We start from the raw sequence: 21,256 nt of genomic DNA, 5'->3' as shown, positions 1-21,256 counted from the left end.
TCAGAAAAGGAGAAAGGTAGTGGAGTTAGAGTGGGTTTAATACACACCCACACCCAAAGATTATTGTAGCAAAACCAAGAAATTAGCATTTGTTGGCCTCGTGGTGGTGACAGTAGGCAACCAGGTGTGCTCAGGCTTGCCATCCGACACCTGCAGCACCGGTGACCGCAGGTAGCCGACAGGTGTGGGGCTTCTCACCCCCCAGAGCCTTGTGGTGGCCTGCTGAGCAGTCATCACTCCGGTTACTGCGGTCCTCTGCCTTCTGATAGTTTTATTTTTCCAATTGATACTTAATTTTGTCACTTTTAGCTATTTATTAGTAGGATAAAGCTAAATATCTTTGTACATTGCCTTTTTTTTTTTTTCCCCAATCTAGCATTTAGCAGAGTGCTTGCTTCACTCTATTCTCTCAGAACTCAAAGTTCAGAAGACGTCTATGGAGCACAGTTACATGCACGCCCTCTGCCGAGTGTACGTGGGCATCTGTCGGCAGCTCGGAGACTTGGAGAGAGCTCGCTTGTTTTGTTACAGCCTGCTTAAGGAAGGTATGCCGAGATGGCGAGATCTTTGTACTGAAAATAGATTATTGCTTTTTTTCCCTCCTTAAGCTTAGATCTGTACTTTTCAGCTAAGCAATTGCTGTGTGCTTTTTAAAATAGTGTTGTTTTGTGCATTTACTGGCGGGCATGAATAGCCTTAGCTATACCTAGCTGTTCCTGGTTTTCAGTTAGAGAGTCTGACTTAAACTCAGTTAGCTTAGCATGTGCATTTCCACTTGGATATACTAGAGTTTCTCTCATTCCTACATAGTTGTTTTATTCCCTGTGCAGCTACTTTAGAATCAGGTATGGTTGACACAAGATAAGGGAACAGTTTTAAAGTCAGTGACAAACCACACTGCTGTGTCACTAGCTGGATAGGGCAGAAGCTATAAGATGGCTTCATAAGCTCATGCAAAGAGGAGTAGGAGAGAGAAGTGGGAGGAAAGTGGGGCCGTGTTGTCCTTAGATTCTCTTCCCTTTATTGCCACTTCGTCAGGCCCTTCCAAGGAATCAGATTGGAAGTGGTTCTGCATTGTATCAGGTCATCAGTGGAAACATTTTAAAATGGTAAAATGATATACAAATGCAATTTAATATCATAATAGAAAGTCTTATCTAGATTGCAAAGATTTATAATCTTTTATTACCATAATGTTTATGGGGCTTATGAATCAAGATAGTTGAATACATTCATCACTTTTAGAGTTGTGAATGAGCCTGCTCTATTTCAGTTGCCCTCTTCATTTCTTTATTTACTCTTTCAATCATCAGTTTATTCAACACGTAGTTACAGGTGCATGCTAAGTGTTAAGGCTTTGATAGTGACTGAAACCAGACACAGATATGACCATCCAGTGGGGCCGATACTGATGATAACATTATACAAGCACACATTGGAATTATTTGGTGCTGGGTGGTAGAAAGGGAGGATCGTGGACTCTGCTGAGCCCACACTGGATTTCTGGTTCTTCCTCAGACACAACCAGCCCATTCTCACCTCAGGCCCTTGTATACAGGTTTCTCTCAGGAAGGTTTTCCCTCCGCCTTGTTTACTCTGGCTTACTCTGTTACTTCACATACTCCCTCAGTCATTCTAGATCCCTTTTTCTCCCTCTTTTTTATTACATTCTTGATCTTTTTGTTTGTTGTCTTTTCTGCTAGGCTGCACACTCTGTAAGGACAGGAATTTTGTTTGTCTTCTTCCTATATATCCCCGCCCCAGGAAAATGCCTTGTACACAATCATTAAGTCTCTGTTGAATGGAAGAATTTTGGTGAGGAAGGTAGATTTGAGAGTCTGAGGGATCAGGAAAGCTTTCCTTGTCAAAGTGACTTTTGGACTTGAGAGGCGAAGGTGAAAAAGAATACGTAAGAGAAAAGCAAGGGAGAGAATTCCAGGCAGAGGGAAGAACATGTGAAGAAGTCCTGCGACAGGAGGAAGCATTACCAGATGATCATGAGGTTTTAAAAGTAACAGATCAAGGGGCCGGCCTGGTGGTGTAGTGGTTAAGTTTATGCACTCCACGTTGGCAGCCTAGGGTCCGTGGGTTTGGATCCCAGGCATGGACCCTCACTCATCAAGCCATGCTGTGGTGGTGACCCACATACAAAATAGAGGAAGATTGCCACAGATGTTAGCTCAGTGACTATCTTTCTCAAGCAAAAAGAGGAAGATTGGCAACAGATGTTAGCTCAGGGCCAATCTTCCTCACAAACAAACAAAACAGATCAAAATAGCACCGTGAGTTTATGCTTTGATTTATCCACTCTTTTTAGAAACATTGCAATGTTCGATAAAATACAGAGAAAACTAAGTAGATGTGGCTTCACGGCAAACAGGATAAAAATCTTCCTGTCAGCTGGTAGAACCACATTGGAAAACACTTTGACAGTTTTATATAAAATGAAAACATTCATTTATCCTATGACCCAGGGGTACTTATCTGACAGAAATAGAGACGTATCTTCACATAGCCTAGTACACAGATATTCATAGCATCCTAATTCATAATAGCTCATAACTGGAATCAAATGTCCATCAGCAGGTGATTGACAAACAAGTGTGATATCAAGCAATTAAATATTACTTGGCCACACGAAGGAACGGACTACTGATGCATGCAGCAACCTGGATGAATTGCAAAGAATGCTGAGTGAGGAAGCCGGACAGAAAAGAGTACATACTATACGAATCCATTCACAATATTTGAGAAAAGGCAAACTAAAGTGACAGTAAGCAGATCAGGGTTGTCTGTATCTGGGATGAAGCGATTCACTGGAAAGACTCAGACCATTCAGATTTTGGGGACGATGGGCATGTTCTATATATTGGTTGTGGTGGGGGTTACATGGATGTATTTATTTGTCAGAGTTCATCAAACTGTCTGCTTAAAAGGAGTGTATGTTTTTGTTATGTAAACTATACCTTGATTAAATTGATTAAATAGTCAAGAGAGAAGCCACAGTGTGGGAGAAAGTATTTATAACGAAAGGATTATCATTCATTATTTATAAAACATATCTCTTCAAATCAAAAGCTTTACATGTTCTGCAGGTAAGTTCTAATCTTGTAAATTCATAGAAATTGTGCCTGTGATGGGGCTGGCCCTGTGGCCGAGTGGTTAAGTTCGCCCGCTCAGCGGCCCAGGGTTTCGCCAGTTCAAATCCTGGGTGCAGACATGGCACCGCTCATCAGGCCATGCTGAGGCAGCGTCCCACATGCCACAACTAGAAGGACCCACAACTAAAAATACACAACTATGTACAGGGTGCGGGGAGCGGCTTTGGGAGAAAAAGGAAAAATAAAATCTTTAAAAAAAAAAAAAAAAAAAGAAATTGTGCCTGTGATGACACAAATGGGAGGTTTCTGGGCTTGAGGCTATCTGGAGAGAGGATGTTTGCCTTCTCCTGTGTTTTGGAGTTCACTGCTCTTTAGATACAATGGTGTATACTCACATATTATATTTCAAATTTAATTAAAGAAAGTTTACCGGAGAGAAATTGGGTAGAAAGAGAGAAGCAGATTTGAAATAACTGAGGCCAGAGCCTCATCTGGGCTCCCTCACTGTAGCTGTAGGAGGCCTTACAAGGCGCACGTGAAATTACTGAACCTTATTCTCAGTTTGTAATTTATTCACTTGATCAGAAATAAAGGTTTATCATCTTATTTTCTTTCTCATAGATTTTCCGGAGTCTGAAAAATTGACTTTGTTCATTGCAAACATGTGGCATGATGTATTTCTCTCTCAGTCGGTGATTAATAAAGCCATGCAGTTAGTTGCCAGACAGCGTGCTAAAGGAGAGGTTCTGAACTGTTTGAGAGCTTTTCTCAATTGGGAAAAGGTGAGGTTTATTTTTATTTCTTGTAATACCATGCTTGTAGTACTTACATAAATGTTATTATTTGATTTTGTATTTAGTTTTGTATTAGTTCATAGTTATTTTAGAGATATTGTACTTCATATTAGATCCTTTAAAATATCATTTTAGCCTAGGCTTATGCATTTGTTCATTAAGTATGCATCAGACATTCTGGGAGTAATTGTAGAACTATGTATCGAGTTGATTTAACAAAGTTTATTTTGTGCACTAACTTATGACTGATGAAATCCATATATGTGTAAAGGGTTCAGAGGAGATGTAAATTACTTGCTTCTGCAATAGGTACTTGTAAAGGTGAAAAATTGGTATCTCAACTCATTCCTGTTAAGATTTTTCTGAATCTGATAGTCTGTATTTTTCTTTCCAGTTAGTGGAATTTGTATTTATTCTGAGTATTTTTGTTCCCGTGTTTTCTTTTATTATTTTATTAATTCCTTTAGTAACTGATGTGCTAATATAGTATCTAGATTGCTGTTCTTTTATTCCTATATCTTATCTAATGAGAATCTCTGGATGCTGAATGGATAGTAGTAAACTTTAAGAAGAGGTTTTGAAGTCAATAAGGGGTTAACTTTTATTTTCATACTTTTTTTTTTGTTTTTAATGATCATGTATTACTTTCTTCTTTTAAAAAGCATTCCCCTGGCGTATGTGTGTAGTGGTGTTTTATATGCCATTTTGATTTCCTTTTTAGTACTTTTTGATGTTAAGTCTTTTGAGTTTTTTTTTTAAGTAAAGGAAGGGGCTCTTAGCGGACAGAAGTTAGGTAAATATTGAAAGCAAGTCTGTCATCATCTCTTCAGCAGCCCATCTAGACAAACCAGAGCACAGTTGGGTGAGGTACCCTCAGAGTCCAGTCAGTCACTTAGCAGTCAGGAGAGACCTCCTGCCTCCCCCACGGACCCCAGCCGTATGTGTATTCTTACCTCCAGGTTACCTACAGGCCACTCCTGCCCCCGCCCGGTCCTCCAGCTGGTGCATTCGAAGCTGTCTCCTTTGGCCTGTTCAGGATGAAGCCAGATAGGATGATGTGCTCATAAAAGGCATTATTTTTGGAAAAGATAGAATTTTAATAGATATATTTACCATATATCATATCAAGTAAAAATATAAAGTCAAAGCTATAAAAAAATGAGGAATACTTGGGGGGGAAAATACCATTACAGTCACGTGCCACATAATGACATTTCCAGCAATGAGGGACTGCATATACCACAGTGGTCCCATAAGATTAGTACCATGTAGCCTACGTGTGTAGTAGGCTGTACCATCTGGGTTTGTGTAAGTGCACCATATGTTTGCACAACAGTGAAATCACCTAAGGACACATTTCTCAGAATGTAGCCCATCATTAAGTGAGGCGTGCCTGTGTAGTACAAGACGTGCAAATTCTCTCTCACAGAATTCAACAGATCTGATAGACAAAACTAAGTAAAGACATAGCAGAACTCAATAATATAACAAGTAAACTTGAATGAAGAATATGTATTTTTTTTCTTATGTCTATAGCACATTCATAAAAACCGGTCATGAATTTGGCCACATGAAAACCTTAATTTTTAAAAAGTAAAGATTCTACACTCAAAATTTTCTGGTAATAACTCATAAAATTAGACATAAATAATTTGAAGATTCCTTAAAAATTTCTTGGAAATTGAGATACACAGTCCTGGAACAAATAGAACAAATAGAAACTCAAAAGTAAAATCACAATGTTTTAAAAGTCAATGGAGAGGAAAACTCTTCATACCAAAGATCTCCAGTTTTGGGGAAACTAGTACTCATTAAAATAGTCTCAATGTCTTTGTTATTAAATAATAAAATTGGCTGATAATCATCTTAAAAATTAGTGTGAGAAGGAATCTAGGAAAAAGGAATATAATTTAAAAGGTAATAGTAATGAAATAGAGAATAAAAAAAGGCATAGAAAATAACATTACCTTTAAAAAATACTAACAAAACAACTCAGTTCAGATTAATAAAAAAAAGAAAAGCAAAAATATTCAAGATTTTGGAAGTTGTATCTAACAGATAAAGGATAAAGAGAAGATGACTACCTGCAACTCTGTAGCGACAGATGTGGAAACCTAGGGTGATTTCTTAGCAAAATAAAAATAATCAAAATTGGTTTTGGGGGTAGAACACTTGAATAAACTCATTGATTTCAGTTATCATAAGAGAGGTTGAAACGATGATTAGAAATTTACTATACACAAAGCCATATATATAGATTCCCCCTGAATTTTATCTAACCTTTAAAGAACCAAGTAATTCTAATCTTTTTCAGGTATAAGAAAAGATTGAAAGCTTCCTGTTCACTTTTAAAAACAAACCCAATAGAAAAATAACACAAGAAAGAAACAAAATTATAGACCTACTCCTAGGTATTTACCCAAGAGAAGTCAAATTTATATATTCACAAAAGTCTTATTAATTGTATTAATTGTATTTAATTAATCATGACAGCATTATTAGTTATATCCTGAAGCTGGAAATAACCCAGATGTCTATCAATAGGTGAATGGACAAACAAACTGTGGTGGATGCATATAATGGATTAGTACTCAGCACTAAAAAGGAACGTTCAAACTACTCTTACTTGCAAGAATGAACATAAAGATCCAAAAACTTGCACTGGTGTTAATACTGTCTGATTCAATTTTACGAATTTTTAGAAAAAGAAGACTGATATGTAGGGTCAGAGAGATGAAAGAATTTAAATAATTTTTTAAAGGTTTAAATTTTTTTTATTATAGCTCTCTTTATAACTTTAATTATCTGATTTGAGTTAATGAAAATTTGTATTTCTATCTCTGGATTCCAGCGAATCTCTTTTCTGCTTGACTGGATTCTGCATCCTGCCTGGAGCTTTTTTGTCTGGCCTATCAACCACTATGCTATCGTCATTTTATGACAAGTATTATGACTAAAATAAACATGGTTCCTTATTCAAAATACAACTTTCAAAAGGTGTCTTTGAAAATTAAATGGTTGGTTGTCTGATGAACATTATACTCTTTGAGATTACTAACATATGATGTATTATACTGGAAACTCTAAATTTTGTTTTGTTTTTTTTTCATTTGCTAGAATGCTCCTGTAGATGTTGGCTTCATGGTTTCTAAGCTGCTTTTGACCATACAGTTATGTCCAAACACAGAATTTCAGTCCAGTGAACGATTTGGGGAAGATCTAAGTGAAAACACTTGGGAGTACGTACTTGCCATTGATCTGCTCTGCTGCCATCAGAAGTGGGTCTGGACACACGATCACATCATAAGGTACAGGGCTGTTTTGCTGACTTTGATATAAAGTTGAGTAATTTGAATTGTCAGGTAGACTTTGAATGCTTGCTGAATTGTGATTTGAATCATTTTTGCTGTTTAAGGCAACTGAAACATTTGCAAATGACATTTTGATTTGGAAAAGAGTTAATAAAACTGACCTTGGGGGCCGGCCCAGTGGCACAGCGGTTAAGTTCGCACGTTCCACTTCTCGGCGTTCTGGGGTTCACCAGTTCGAATCCCGGGTGTGGACATGGCACCGCTTGGCACGCCATGCTGTGGTAGGCGTCCCACATATAAAGTAGAGGAAGACGGGCATGGATGTTAGCTCAGGGCCAGGCTTCCTCAGCAAAAAAGAGGAGGACTAATCTTCCTCAAAAAAAAACCAAAACCAGCCTTAAACTGCTTGTGTCACTATCATGTCCTTTGTTTTATCTTTTTGTGGTACTTGTCAGTACTCTTCATTGAATTCTTTTATTATTTTCTCTCTCCTGAGGAGGAAGGCATCTCTTGAAGAAGGGCTGGGATTTCCCGGCACCCCCAGCACGTAGAGCAGCACCCACACAAGGGAGCTGATCCACGAATGTGTGTAGAATGAAATATAATAATCATTGTCTTAACATGCAGACTCTGGAAAAACGCACATGAACAGAAATGTTCTGAATCCTAGGTTGGCAGCTCTTGTCCCCTGGGGTTTCTGGAGAGAACGAAGCCTAATCCTCTCAGGCATCCATCTTATGGAGTGAATTCACTTTTCTCTGTGCTCTGAGAATTCTGCCACTAGCTGTGGAACATCTTTGGGAGAATGGAGAAAATAGTCACTGCAATAATTTTTCTGTAGATCTTAATTTTCTTCGAACCCTGACTGAGAAAGTCTGGTTTAAAGGAGTTTATGATGTTAAAAACGATTCACCAAAAGGTCGATAGTCCATATCCTTGAGATACTTGAGGAATATGTTCTATGGGAATTCGTTCTCTCACTTTCTTTTTCTCCTTAACACCGGGGAAAGATTATACATCTAAATGTCAAACAATAGAGAATTGAGTTATGGTCGATCTATATAATGAGACACATCAATATTAAAATAAATAGCTATAAATGGATTTTTATGTATTGACATGGGAAATATTTCACAACCTGTTACTAAATAAGAAAGCGACAGAACAGTGTGTCCAGTGCTGTCTCTGTAAAGATGTTTGAGTGCCTACTGTGGGCCTCATTTTCTTGACTCTTACTGGGAGCCCAGGACACAGGGGCCCTTCTGTCCCCAGTGACGAATGAGATCACTGGGGATGGTACTGATCAGTGGTGCTTTGTCCAGGGTTCCCCCACTGTGGTGAGGACAGAGTGTCCCAGGTCAGGATCTCTGCCTGGGTGCCTCCAGACCCTCATCCTGAGCACTGTGGCCACTCAGGCTGTGTGTTTTGCATGCATGCACACATAGAAGTATGTGGAAGGAAAAGCCCCAAGTTAGAAGAGTGATAGAAACCTGAGAAGGTGTTATTTGGGGCACTTTTAATTTACGTTTTTCTTTTGTTTGTCTGTATTTAACTGTCATGTAAGAAGTAAATATAATTTTGAAGGAAGAGAAAGTAAAGAGGAATTGGCACTGTTTTCAATCACTAGAAAGCTTGTTTAATCCATCTAAAGTGTGGGTTGATTATTTCCTCTGGTTTAGTTCTTTTTACAAAACCTAGCCTGTTTGTCCTTGCTCCACCCAGGGAAATCGCAGGCTACTAGAATAGGGGTGCTGCATTAACATCTGGAAGGTCCAAGTGGAAATCCAGACTCTTCCACTTCCAGTTCTGTGGCTTTGGACATTGTTCATTCACTGTCTCTGTGCAGAGCCTTGTAAAGACTTAAAACAGAGAATAAAGGTGTAAGCATGGGTATTTGTAGCTTCTTTTAAGCCATTGTGGGCACAGATATCCTAAATAGTTGGAAAGCTGTAAACTTCCGTGTCTGTTCTCATTTTAACTCGAAAAGTTACATCCTCAGGTGTTACTCTTCTTCACTAATAGTCTCTCTCTTATGGACCATTTTTAAGATAAATTCTTACCATTTGAGCGATGATGAGATGTGTATTTTCATATGCGTATACATTGATCTGTGTTGTGGTTTTCCAGTAAGGAGCTGTGGCCTGTCATGGATAAGTGGATAAAGTACAGAAAGGGGCATGCAAACATCGCACACACTCCTGATGTTATCATAGCGTCAGTCCTCAGGCTGATTGGTGAGTTGTCTCTTGTATTAAACTTTTCCTTGTTATTGATGATATCTTGATGGGGGAATAAATGTACAATAATATATGTTGACGGAAACCTCACCATAGTGACTGATTTTACAAGTATCAGTAGATACTTTTGCACTTAATTCGTTCTTCTTACTCCTACTCTTTCTTTATAAATTAATGTTTATCCATCTTTATCAGAGATTAAGATTTTTCTTTTAAGTACAATTTATTTATAATTGATCTCTTCTCAGGTATTGATATTAATATACACACATGCACACACTTAACGATTGCTATAAATTATGCTGTAGTCTCATTTGGTTTCTGAAGTAAGGCTGTCCCCCTCCTTGCACCCCAGTTCTTGCATACTTGCCGACGAGGATCCCTATATGCCCTTCCATAATTGGGAGCTACGGTAGGTTTGTTTTCCTCTAAGCTGAATATCCAGAAATTAAAATCACTGTTTAAAAATATTTTAAATGAAACAAATTTGTTTTTAACTTCAGATCTAAGGAGGACTTCAATGGCCATTTAGTTCTGCTCCTCCTTAGCACCCACAAATCTTTACTTTTTATTTTTACTTATTTTTTCTTCTTTGCCTCATCTCTGACAAGCTGTTCTCCAGGCTCTGCAGAATGGTCATTGCTGAGATCTGTTAGTTACTAGAAGGCTCTCCTTATTTGAACTGTCTTCTGTATCTGCAGTGTGGATTCAGTGCCCCTGGGACACCCAAAACTGGGATCATCTGGTCTCTGCGTTATGGCCATTTAGATCCTTGAACATAGTTATCATAATGTTTAAGTCTCTTTGTAGTTTAATTAAAACTCCAAGATAAGACCATTTGAAATAAGAGTTGAGAATATTTAAGTTAGATAAGTAAGTCTTATAAATAGATCACAGTAGGAGATGTAATGTCTCTGGCTAATTTTGGTGTTATATCAGCAAATATGTATTCCTGCTCTGTGCATACTTTACATGCAAACATGGGAACGTTCTTCTAAGTAACAATATAAAGTGGCTCAAGACCACAACTGGTTTCAAAGTAGACATCTAATTTCACTGGAAATGACCAAAAATACACTTGGAGTGACCAAACGAGAGTGAGAACCAGATGATTGCTGAAGACTGTGTAGGAGTTGGAAGAGATGTGTGCAAAGATAAAGTCACGCAAGTGGAAGTGCATAATTGTGCTCAGGCCTACTGTCTCAAAACGTATTTTGCTGAATTCCTCAATTTAAAAAATTAGGAGAGATATTGTCTATAAATACATATGTTGACCTAAATGAAGTATCTATGGAATTTTCAAAAGAATGAGATACTTTTTGAAGTCAAATGTGACACCACTTTTGCTGTTATTGTTGCAGTGGTTATCTGTTTCTGTGTTTTTTATTGTAACGAGAGGAAAAGAGAGTGGCAAGCTGTATTTCTGGTGGTCCACTCTGCCCTACTGTGTGGAAGCGGCCTCTGTTCGTCTGTGGTGGAGGGTCTGTCTCGAATGTGATTCTCTCCTGCAGTTAGCCTTTCTGAATATGTGGTTAACAGATTTGGCTGATGGTCCAAATTTCCTGAGAAGCTTTGTTAAAAATTCGAATTGTCAGGCTCCAAACAACTGCACAATATTCCATAAATGCTTTCAAATATGTACCTTAAAAGTAACCCATATGTGAATTAAGAAGAGTGTGTTAATAGTTTATCTAAAAACTAGAATGTATAATTGTAGGGAGAAAGCCTGACTGTTAGTTTTAGTCAAACTCAGGCTGGTTTATTCTTTAAATCTTTAGAATTCTGGCTTTGAGAAAATAATTTATAACATTTAATAATATTATTTTGAATATATATATGTATGTATATGCTTACCTAATTAAGAATGCTATATAATATGGTTATATGTGTATAGGAATAATAAATAATGTATAATTAATATATAACTAATAATATTGCATAATAATGTGATAATATGTCAGTATATAAATGTGGTTCAAAGGATAACTAGAAAGGAAGTGTAACATGAAAAGTCACAGCAGAGCGAGGACTGGTGAGTCCTCCTTAGTTCTGCAGATGGGACTGGGGCAGGCCAAGCTAATGTATGGGAAGAAGACAGGTATTGAGAGGCTGGGGAGACAGGTGGGCTGTTCTTGGGCGGTGGTGCTGGAGAGCAGTGGCTAAGCTTTGCTTCTTCTGGTTGTCTGTCGGCTCTGGAGGCCCCGAGCAAAGCAGTCGCTGGGTACTGAGGGCATAGTGTCGGGGTAGGCTTACAGGAAGGGCAGGGACAGGTGAGGCCTGCTCGTTAGACCTGGCGGGAATCAGAGAAGGGGTGTTACAGCTAGATGTACACGGACTCTCCCACACTCAGTTGTCCAGCTTGAAATCTGAACGCTTTCCAAGAAGAAACTCAGAACCTTCTTGCAGTTTCTGAAGCTAACATTGATTAAAGGATTTAGCAAATAATTAAGTTGATAGGCCATGACTTAATAATATTTACTGAAGTCACACCCTAATCATTCATAAAATAAAGGAATTGTCTTTATTCTTAATTCCAAACTTCCGAAATCGTAATGAATTTGATTTTTATTCCGTGGGAAATAAAACATGCTTTCTGTCAAAATGATTCAGTGTTATCTAATGTTAGATAGAGATGTGAACATTGCTGTTAGCAAATGGTCCTGTGTGATTATTAAACGGACTTTCTTCTACCTTAATGGTAATGTATTAAAGACCGTTTTGTGGAATGTTTGAATTGTTCTAGATTCATAGGAACATGGAGGAGTGATGGGACGGGCCCCAGTTTGCTCATTTCGTAGCAGAGTTGAGGCCTGGAAAGGTTAGGCCTTTGTCTGAGGTCACTCACTGGGAAGGGAGCAGAGCTGGGGCAGAAGTTGCCTACCGACTTTCTTTGGAGTATAGAGCTGGTACCATTTTTGCCCCAAAAACTCATTAAATCCTGAAATGCCCTACCTGGCATTTACTGGAGCCTAGAAGCTGGGATAGCACTGTTTCTCACAGCACGTTTTTGCAGGTCAGGCGGAAGTAACATTTACTTGGGGTTTCTATCCATTCTCTTCCCAGGTGTTGCAGCTTTTCTTTGGAATTGTCTCAGCTCACCCTTTCCGTACCTGACTTGCATCTACAATCCTAAGTGAAAACCCTGATTTTAACTTCCCCTTGTTCTGCCCTGTGGACTTAGTTACCTTCCCTCAGGACCCAGCTCTCCTTGCTGTCTTGATTGTGCTGTGGAGTGTGTTGTCTTTGACGTTGAGATTAATTCAGCATTTCTTATTTGTATTTTAATGTGTCTGAACCACCCTGGACTTGCTCACATTCCTTCTGTTGGGGCACTTTTCTTCCCATCAACTTAGCAAGTTTGTCCATCATTTTCATCGTCATCATATATTTAAGTTTTTTTCCCCAAACCTCTACCTCAGACTTATGATTTTCTCTTATTTTACACCTAATAGTTCTGTTAATTTAACTAACTTATAAAACCCAATTCATTAAGCACTTTTAAATGGAAGAAGGGGAACCATTGTAATTGGGTCATACATTATCTGGGAACACACACACATCTCATGGCTGAAAGATCCCATAGCTGTGTTAGGCACATGCCTTGTCCATTTCTCTGCTATTAGTTGTGCTTGGAATACACCAGATAAATTGTCTCAGAGGACGGATCTGGTGGCATGCAGTTAACAGTTTGATGTAATTGCAAGGAGATTTTTAATAGTGATCAGTAACTTGAAATTTCTGATCTCTGAAGTGTGTTAACTTTGCGACCTCAGGGAAAGACTGTAGGAATTACCCAGATGTTTACAGTTTCATCCTCAATTAGGAATTATCCAGATATTCATCAATTAGTAGGCATTTACTGAACGTTATCCATCACAGCATTCAGGGTGCATGTAACTAGCACTAAGCTAGTTCCTATAGGAGATACGATGTAGTGGAATTTCCTTCAGTGACCTGTGCCTCAGTTTCTCCATATTCAACATAGAGCTGAGGCAGATGGACTGTTCACATATAAACCTGTGAGACGTTTGTATTATTGAGAGGGAAGATGGACACTGAACAGTGAGTGTACAGGGTAATGTCATCATAAATACACAGGGAAAGGACTTGGGGAAAGCGCATCCAAGATACATCCGGAATCTTCCTCCTGTGTGTGTAAGACAAAGAGCAAAAGAAGATTCTGCCTGGCCTTGAGGGAGGGGATGAGGGTTCCACCTTGAAGCAACCTAGTATCCGCAAGACTGTTGGATACAGGAAACATCCAGATGGTTGGGGACCAGGTGAATGGTGCCATCCTGTCGGCTTTAGTTCCTCTAATGAGAACGCCCAATCACTCAAGGTTCTATCTAGCAATTATTATTGTATTAGAAACTAAAGCTGAGAAATTTTGAAAGTACTTAATTATTCACTTAAAATTAGCAATAATAAATTCATGTTAACATAAATGGTATTTTTAATGAAAAGTAACTATTTCCAAAATAAACAAAAAATAACAGTGAGACGAATGGCCTTGTCTTGTTGCACACCTCTTTACTGTGTGGATTAATAGAAGACAGCTGGTTTCTCAGTTCTGCTCTGCGTTCAGTCTCTTGTAGTAGGTTGTTTAGGTTGAAGTGTATGAAGAAAATCCAGTCTCGTAGAGACATGTAGTAGATAAAAGGAGGAGTATTTTATAGCCCTTTCAGGCAATTGTGGGCATTCTTTCATAAAGCCTGGCTGTGGTGTCAAACTGTGACTGAACTTTCCTGCTCTCTGACACTAGCACATAGACGGGATCTTTTGCCCATTCATGATGTTGGAGCATGCATTGCTCACTTGGAAAATACTGATCCTCATAGATCTTCTACATGTCAGCAGTCTTGGGAAGACAGGTTAATATCATCACTGACCTCATCAGAGAAATGTTAAGTATTTGAAGCTGTCAAGCTCAGGGTGGCTGGCAGAACTTTTTTCTAAAATTCTGATTTTGCTTAAAAGCTCAGATTTTATCATTAACAACAATGATAAATTTCCTTGTGGTGACAGGCTCACTTTATTCATTTTTGGGAAAACGTCTGCCTCAGTCTGAATAGTCATAGTTTGTCAGTCATTCTTTTGGTGAAAAGTGAGTGTTTCGTGGAAAAAGCACCTCGTTCCCCTCCCAAGTGGAACAGCTGCACAAGTGCTTTTCCTCAGTACAGCCCGTGTGCCTGGGTGCGCAGTGGGATGCTGCATGTGCTCTTCCTGTTCCACCCGCGGAAAGATACAGAGATGTGTATGCAGGGGTCTGGATTTAGTAAGAATAATTATGACTTCTTCATCAAGGACGTTCGTAAGTGAAATTGGATATTTTGAAAGAACGACTCCCATGCAGCATGGTGTCTCTGCCTTTGATCACCCATTGCTCTTGCATTGTCAGTCCACATCTCGACACTGGGGAGAGGGCACATAACTTCTTAACATTGTTATGGAAGTAGTTGTGACCTTGAGGACTCCAGGGCGTCTGCGGACCACACTGGAGATGTTTCAGTCAGCAGTGGACCACATGTATGACGGTGCTCCCATAAGTTTAGTACCATACAACCTGGGTGTGTAGTAGGCTATACCATCTAGGTTTGTGTAAGTGCACTCTGTGATGTTCACACAAGGACAAAACCACCTAACAAACATTTCTCAGAACATATGCTCATCTTAAGTGACACGTGACTGTACATTATAACAGCAAAGTATTATACCAGAAATGTGTGTTTGGTGGGACCATAGTCTTATATTTGGTCTATTAACCTAATAGAAGTTAGCCATTTCACATTAAGCATGCTGAAATCATTCATTCTTATAAATTCCATTTATTATTATAACTTAACTAGGAAAGCAACGTAATTGTGTATCATCTATATGTGTGAATAAAAAAGGAGATGACTAGTCATGTTGGGCACCCTCTTTGAGACAGATGGTGCTTGTGTCCTGGTGCTTTACTGTCAAACCTGTTTTTACTCAAGAATAGGTACCCTCTATGACTTCGGTTTAGGATCATTAAGCTTAAGGTACATAATGTTATACGAAAGAAAATATAGATTTTAAATTCTTACAGAAAGTTAATCAACGCTTAAAGATTGTTTACCTTTTGGTTTGTTTTTGTTTCCCCAGGTCGTTTAGGCCAGTTGGGTTTGAAGGAAGGGTTTCCATCTGCTGTGAAAAACATCAGTTCGGTCATTGGTATGTTCATACAGCATGCCCAGGATGAAGGTAACGCTTCTGTGTATTTGAACGATGTTTAAATTGCTTGCATTCCTCTTACTAACCTTACTAACCTTACTGTGTGCCATGCTGTATGATCTCGCCGCCTTCTGGATTAGGAGATGGGAGTAATGTGAAAAGCTGCTGTCTGGCTACACGTTCAGCATTGATGCTAGGGCATGTGGGCTGGTGTTTAAATGGTGGTAGTCCGCCCTTTTGGGCAGTGCATCTCCAAGGAAGAGAAAGCTCTCTTCTCATCCTGGTGCTGACATTCTCTCTCAGAAACTCTGTACATCTTCATGCTGCCGAGTGATCTCCAACACGTGACTTAACCTGGGCAGTCCCAGGAGGTCCGCAGCTGAGGTTGTGTCCTGATGACCAAATGAGATCACATATATAAAGCAGCAGCCCCAGTGAGGTACCAGTATTATTGAGAACTTAGCATCGAGAGAGAAGTTGGAAACCTGAACCCTTGTGAGCAAGTATTCGTAGATTTCCTTATAATCTACATACCACATGGTATGTAACTTTATATTGACCTAGTCTTTCGTGGGAAGGGCATAACTCAAAGTAACCCTAATAACTGAATCTTATTTCCATTTGAATGTTACGCAATCGAGGAGTAATGTAGTTAAACAAGTTCCCCTCAGGAACACACCAGGTGACATCTGAAATACTGCATTCCATCCAAGATAATCTGGACATGGTAGGCTCTGTGTCTTCAGCTTTCAGGGTGAGGCTTGGCAGGTTGATTAATGAGAACAGTCGGAAGGTTCTTTCTCTAAGAACCTTCTCTGATTTTAGGGTAGCTGTGGAGGTAACGCGTATGTCTTCCATATGGAAACGTGCTCCGTACGGTCTGGGTTGTGTATTGACTATAAAAGATGGCAGCCAGAAGAGTGCCTAAGGGGTCATCTTGCCAACAGTGCTGGGTTGGGCATTTCCTGGAGACAGCATGACCCTTCTCCCTGGAGGAAAGAGAATGCATTCATGCTGGGCCTGCTTGGGTTAGGCACCGTCCTTGCCCTGCCCCCCAGCCTGCCTAGGGCATTGCCAGATGGTGTTGACTTTGCTTCATAAATGAGGAGATCAAACCCCCATGAGAAGAGTACTGGGTCTGAAGCTGGTCTGCGCCACACCAGCCTGCGGCCCAGAGGTCTGCTTGCCTGTGAGCCCCGGCTCTCCACACCGGCCCATGTGTTTTCTTATTAAAATAGATTGTTTTTTATATCACTGCATTTCTCTTGCTGTTAGACATTTTTCTTCTTCTTTTTAGTCCTTATTCTGTGCCCTGCCCTTTGCTTCTGTGATTGCCTTGTAGATTAGGGAGAAAAGTAGTTTTAAAAGCTGCCAGTACTACCTACGTTTTTACCAATGACATTTGAATGTCTGGGTTTTGTAATGATGTTGTTTGTTTATTTCAAATAGTAGTAGTGTGCCCTGTTTGGCAGTGCATCGCTGTAACAGAAATCTACTACTTAATAATAAATTTTAAGGAAATGTCGTTTTTTTTTTCACTTTCTGCATTTATTTTGCACAAGTGAAACTCCTAAATTTTTTAGACTAAATTATTTAAGTGGATTAAACTTTAACTAAAACTTAACTAAATTTTAATTAACTCCTAAATAAACGGATGCTCAGTGAGAACTCTAATATGCCATCATCTATGACCTAGGTGTAATCTACAATCATATGCTATAATCTCTAATCATGTAATTTAGTATATGAAAGTATGGTACAAGAATAGCTTTTCATTTGATCTCATTTCATTATGTAGTTCATTTGCAAAGTCCATTTATAAATGCTTCCGGTGGATATTTAATGGAGTCATTTACTTGACAAATGCTTTGAGAGCCAAAGTTTTATTAAAACTTAAATATGGGAGTGTGATCCTTCCAGAACTGCTTTAGAAAGCTTAGTGTTGGTCATGAGAGGGCGAGTTGAGGTGCTGTGCCCTCTGCTGAAACTCTAGCTGTCCTGGGGTTACAGGCCGGCACCAGGAACCTGTGTATAGCTGTGCTGCTCTTTTGGTTTTTTACTATTTGTAGATGAGTCTTAAATCTTTTCATTGTGGGATTTTTCCTTTATATTTAGTTTTCATTGCTGGCGGAAAGTATTCTGTGTTTGAACAGTATTTTAGTAGATTATAACATTAAAGTGTTGAATAACAAACATTGTCTTGTGTGATGACCGATGTGAAAATTCTTTTCAGATATACCATGGGGTATACAGCTAGCAGCTGTGTACGCTCTTTGTGACTTGAGTCCCAGCAATCCAGCAGAAATATCCAAGATCCTAGAAGCTTGGCGCAGAGAGACCTCTCGCAGCGTTCCCTCTGCGGTGGTCAGCTCCCTGGAGGAAGTCAGTGCGTTGTGCGCGGAGGAGCTCGGCTAGGCTGCGCTGTGTCAGTGCATCTAGAGAAGTGCCTTTACATCTCTCCAGTACAGATAGGTTACAGCCTAAGGTTTCAAAAAGAAAGATGCAAAAGAGGTAAAATGCCAAGAGGCTCTCCTCCCTGCGGGGCAGAGACAGGAGAAACCAGCAGTGGCCTAGCTGTTTCCTCCAAACCACATGCATTTCATTTACGGCTGTTGTGATTACATGACGTATGGATTGTATTGTTGTGTCTTGGTCAAACAACAAAAACTTGAACTTAGCCCTTTTTTGCTGCAGAAAGTGTCCTTTTAGTCGCTTTTTAAAATTGAGTGGCATTTTATAATGAATTTAATATAAAAGCATTGATTTGGTTCATGAGCTAATTTTGGACTTTGCGCTCAATTGACTGATTAGGAAAAAATAAATTGGCTAAAAAAGAGCTAGAAGTCTCTTCCACTGTCTTAGGTAGAAATGGGCTACAGCAGTTTTCCTTAAGGTACAGTGTGCTCCTGGTCAGAGTCCAACACGGAGAGAGCCCTTAGATACTCACTCATGCATTTTCTCCACATCTCTAAGTTCCTTAGAAATGTTTAACTACAGATCAGGAAAAGGAGGACTGACGAGTAGACGCTCACGTGCCGGTTTTGTATCAACACCATGTACATAAACGACTCAGAGACGAGCGCAGGCAGATCTCTGTGTGTGCTGTGTATATATGGACAGTGCTATAATGTGTTTCACATTTGATGATGTTCCACTTTCGGAATTTTAGTATTTGTACATAGAAAATGGGTTTAATAACTCACCGTGGCTCTGATTTGTCTTAATATTCCTCATTTCTTAAAACTCTTGTATGTGTTTTTTTATAATAAAAAATAAAAGTAAGCCATGCAACGTTCTTGTTCTGATCAGTAAAGAGTAGCACTTGGCATTACTTCTGCTCTAACCAAAGATGAAGAAAATACTCTTCTCTAACCAAAGATAGAAGAAAACGGCCGGTCCCAAGGAGACTTCCCTTCTGGACGGAACACATTCCATTGCCAGTGTGTAACCAGTTCCGAGTGTTCTCCGAGATGCTCTAGTGATACCAGATTCCAGAAAATTAAGTGCCGATTGGCCCTCAGGATTGGATTTGTTTAACAATCTTTAAAAATTACTTCTCTTTAAAAATTATATCTGACAACTATTTTGTTACTCCTTCCTTGTGTTTTTTAAGTAATTATAACAAACATAACTGAGATTTATAAACAACTCTGCATTGCCCTTTGGAAGCTTTTTGTTGGTGTGTTCCTTCTTTCTGCCAGTATTTACTGAGTGTGTGCTCCGTGCCAGGGGCCTCACTAAGAGGAGTTGTGAACAGGCAGCGAAGGCCAAATTCTCAAAGGCCTGTGATCTGCTGTAGAAAAACCCCAAATAATCACCAAGTAAATCAACAGTCAAAAATTGTGGTAAGTGCAGTGAAGAGAACATGGAGGCCCTCGGGAGAACGGCAGAGACTCCTCTCTCTCTGTGCTGATCCCGGGTCCCTCTGAGCAGGAACATGTGAGGTAGGACCTGAGAGGAGCGAGCCAGCCTTGAGAGCAGGGGGCAAGTGTCCCTCCTGGACAGGTGAGTGCGGCTCTGAGAGGCACAGAGCCTGTGTGTGCGGAAAGGAAGCCAGGAGAGCCAGAACACTGTCCAAGGAGACAGGCGTTGATTGTTCGGTTCCACAGGTCACCACCAGTCCCTGGGACCAGGGCAGCCCTGGGCTCGTTCACGCTTGTGGGGAGATTGGAGCAGAGGAGTCATATGAGATTACGGCTCACTGGGGCAGTTCTGTGGCAAAGGGATGCGAGGAGGGCTGGCAGAGAGAGCTGCCAGGAGGTAGGGAGAGACTACGGTGGTGGCTGTGCAGACAGGAAAGGATAGATGGATTCCAACTATGTCTTGGAGGTAGAATCAATGCTAAGTTCATGAACTGGGGATGAGGGCCAGGTAGGAATCAAAATTCCCGGGTTGCTGAACAGGTACCTGGGACTGGGGATGGGTGCACAGATTTGGTGGTGGGAATCACAAATTCTAGGTATGTATTTGTGACATGGGAACCATGAGACATCCCAGTGGGGGTGACAGGGAGCCTTTAGAGGTGAAAGTTGGGGGTTCAGAGAAGATCGGGACAGGAGTTAGGAAGATGATAGTCTGGAGGCCATTGAGGGCCCTGTGTGTGCGTAGTCACCCAGGGAGAAAAATGACTTCCCCACTTTGAGGAGCTCCTGTAAGTGAAGCTGTGGTGGGGAGGGTGGACGAGGAGACAGCAGGCAGGGTGGAGCAGGGTAAGGCACCTTCGCGACTGTTCCTGGCCACAGCCAAGAAGGCCTGGAGGCAGGCAGTTGGCCACCTGAGCTCAGAGCCTGTGGTCAGGTGAGGGGAGCTGGCAACGCAGTGGTTGGATTTGGCATCCTGTGGGTGTGGGTGGTGGAGTCCTCGGTGAGCATTTCCCACACAGCGATGGGCTTAGCACTGCCAAGTGAAAGGAGGCGAGGATGAGAGAAGAGCAGGTCTGCAGACACACTTTGGAAAATCTGTCTGGTGGATGATCTGTCATGTGGTTCTCAATAGTTGTTAACCTCAACAGTTTTGTGTGTTTTTATGGGGTGGAGGGTAGATTGCACCTGCTGTCTTCTGCTGGTCGCCATTCTTCTGACCACCATGGGGCACGGAGTTTCCTTGTCAGCATCCGCTCCAGGCTGTGGCCTGATCATAGTAGCCCTCACCTTGCCTGTGGTGCTGTGTCGCCCTCAGAGGGTAAAGCGGGTTTTATGCTGTTGAGTTTAATTGCTGGTACCTAAGCAGAACATTGTTGTAGAGTTTTACCAGTAAAAAAAACAAAAAACACAAAAAAGTGAATAAACATTTGAACCTGGACTTGGGTGGGGCTTTAGGCAAGAGCCCAGGTCTGTACACCCAGGAAGCGCCCAGCTTCTGGGCGGCCCAAGCTGGGCCCCACGCAGCTTGATAAGCAGCCCAGGCAGGCCTGGCACGCTGCATCTGCAGCCACTCTTGTGCTGGGCTGTGCGGTGGGCTGGCTTCACCGGACCCAGGAGCCCGAGGAGCTATTCTGCGTGGGGCAGTGGTGTTGAGGAGGGGTGATGTACAGCGTGGCCAGTGAACCTAATGGACGTCGGAACCTTGTTCTGATGCACATAGCTAGCTAGGACTCCCAGATTTTCATTCTGAGCACA

General features: G+C 40.6%; 1 protein-coding gene across 1 annotated transcript in view; it reads left to right on the top strand.

Moving 5' to 3' along the window:
- The window catches only part of ICE1 (interactor of little elongation complex ELL subunit 1), a 58,872-nt gene extending 39,943 nt beyond the window's left edge, over positions 1–18,929 (top strand). The window contains exons 14-19 of the mRNA XM_014828424.3: positions 377–545; positions 3,723–3,883; positions 7,013–7,203; positions 9,334–9,440; positions 15,570–15,668; positions 17,872–18,929. Coding sequence (XP_014683910.1) covers positions 377–545; positions 3,723–3,883; positions 7,013–7,203; positions 9,334–9,440; positions 15,570–15,668; positions 17,872–18,053 — 909 coding nt within the window. The 3' untranslated portion in view covers positions 18,054–18,929. The remainder of the gene's footprint in view (positions 1–376; positions 546–3,722; positions 3,884–7,012; positions 7,204–9,333; positions 9,441–15,569; positions 15,669–17,871) is intronic.
- The last annotated feature ends 2,327 nt before the right edge of the window (positions 18,930–21,256 follow it).

This window comes from Equus asinus, chromosome 10 (genome assembly GCF_041296235.1).
Source record: "Equus asinus isolate D_3611 breed Donkey chromosome 10, EquAss-T2T_v2, whole genome shotgun sequence".
Lineage (NCBI taxonomy): Eukaryota > Metazoa > Chordata > Mammalia > Perissodactyla > Equidae > Equus > Equus asinus.
This window is presented reverse-complemented; position numbering and strand designations above follow the sequence as displayed.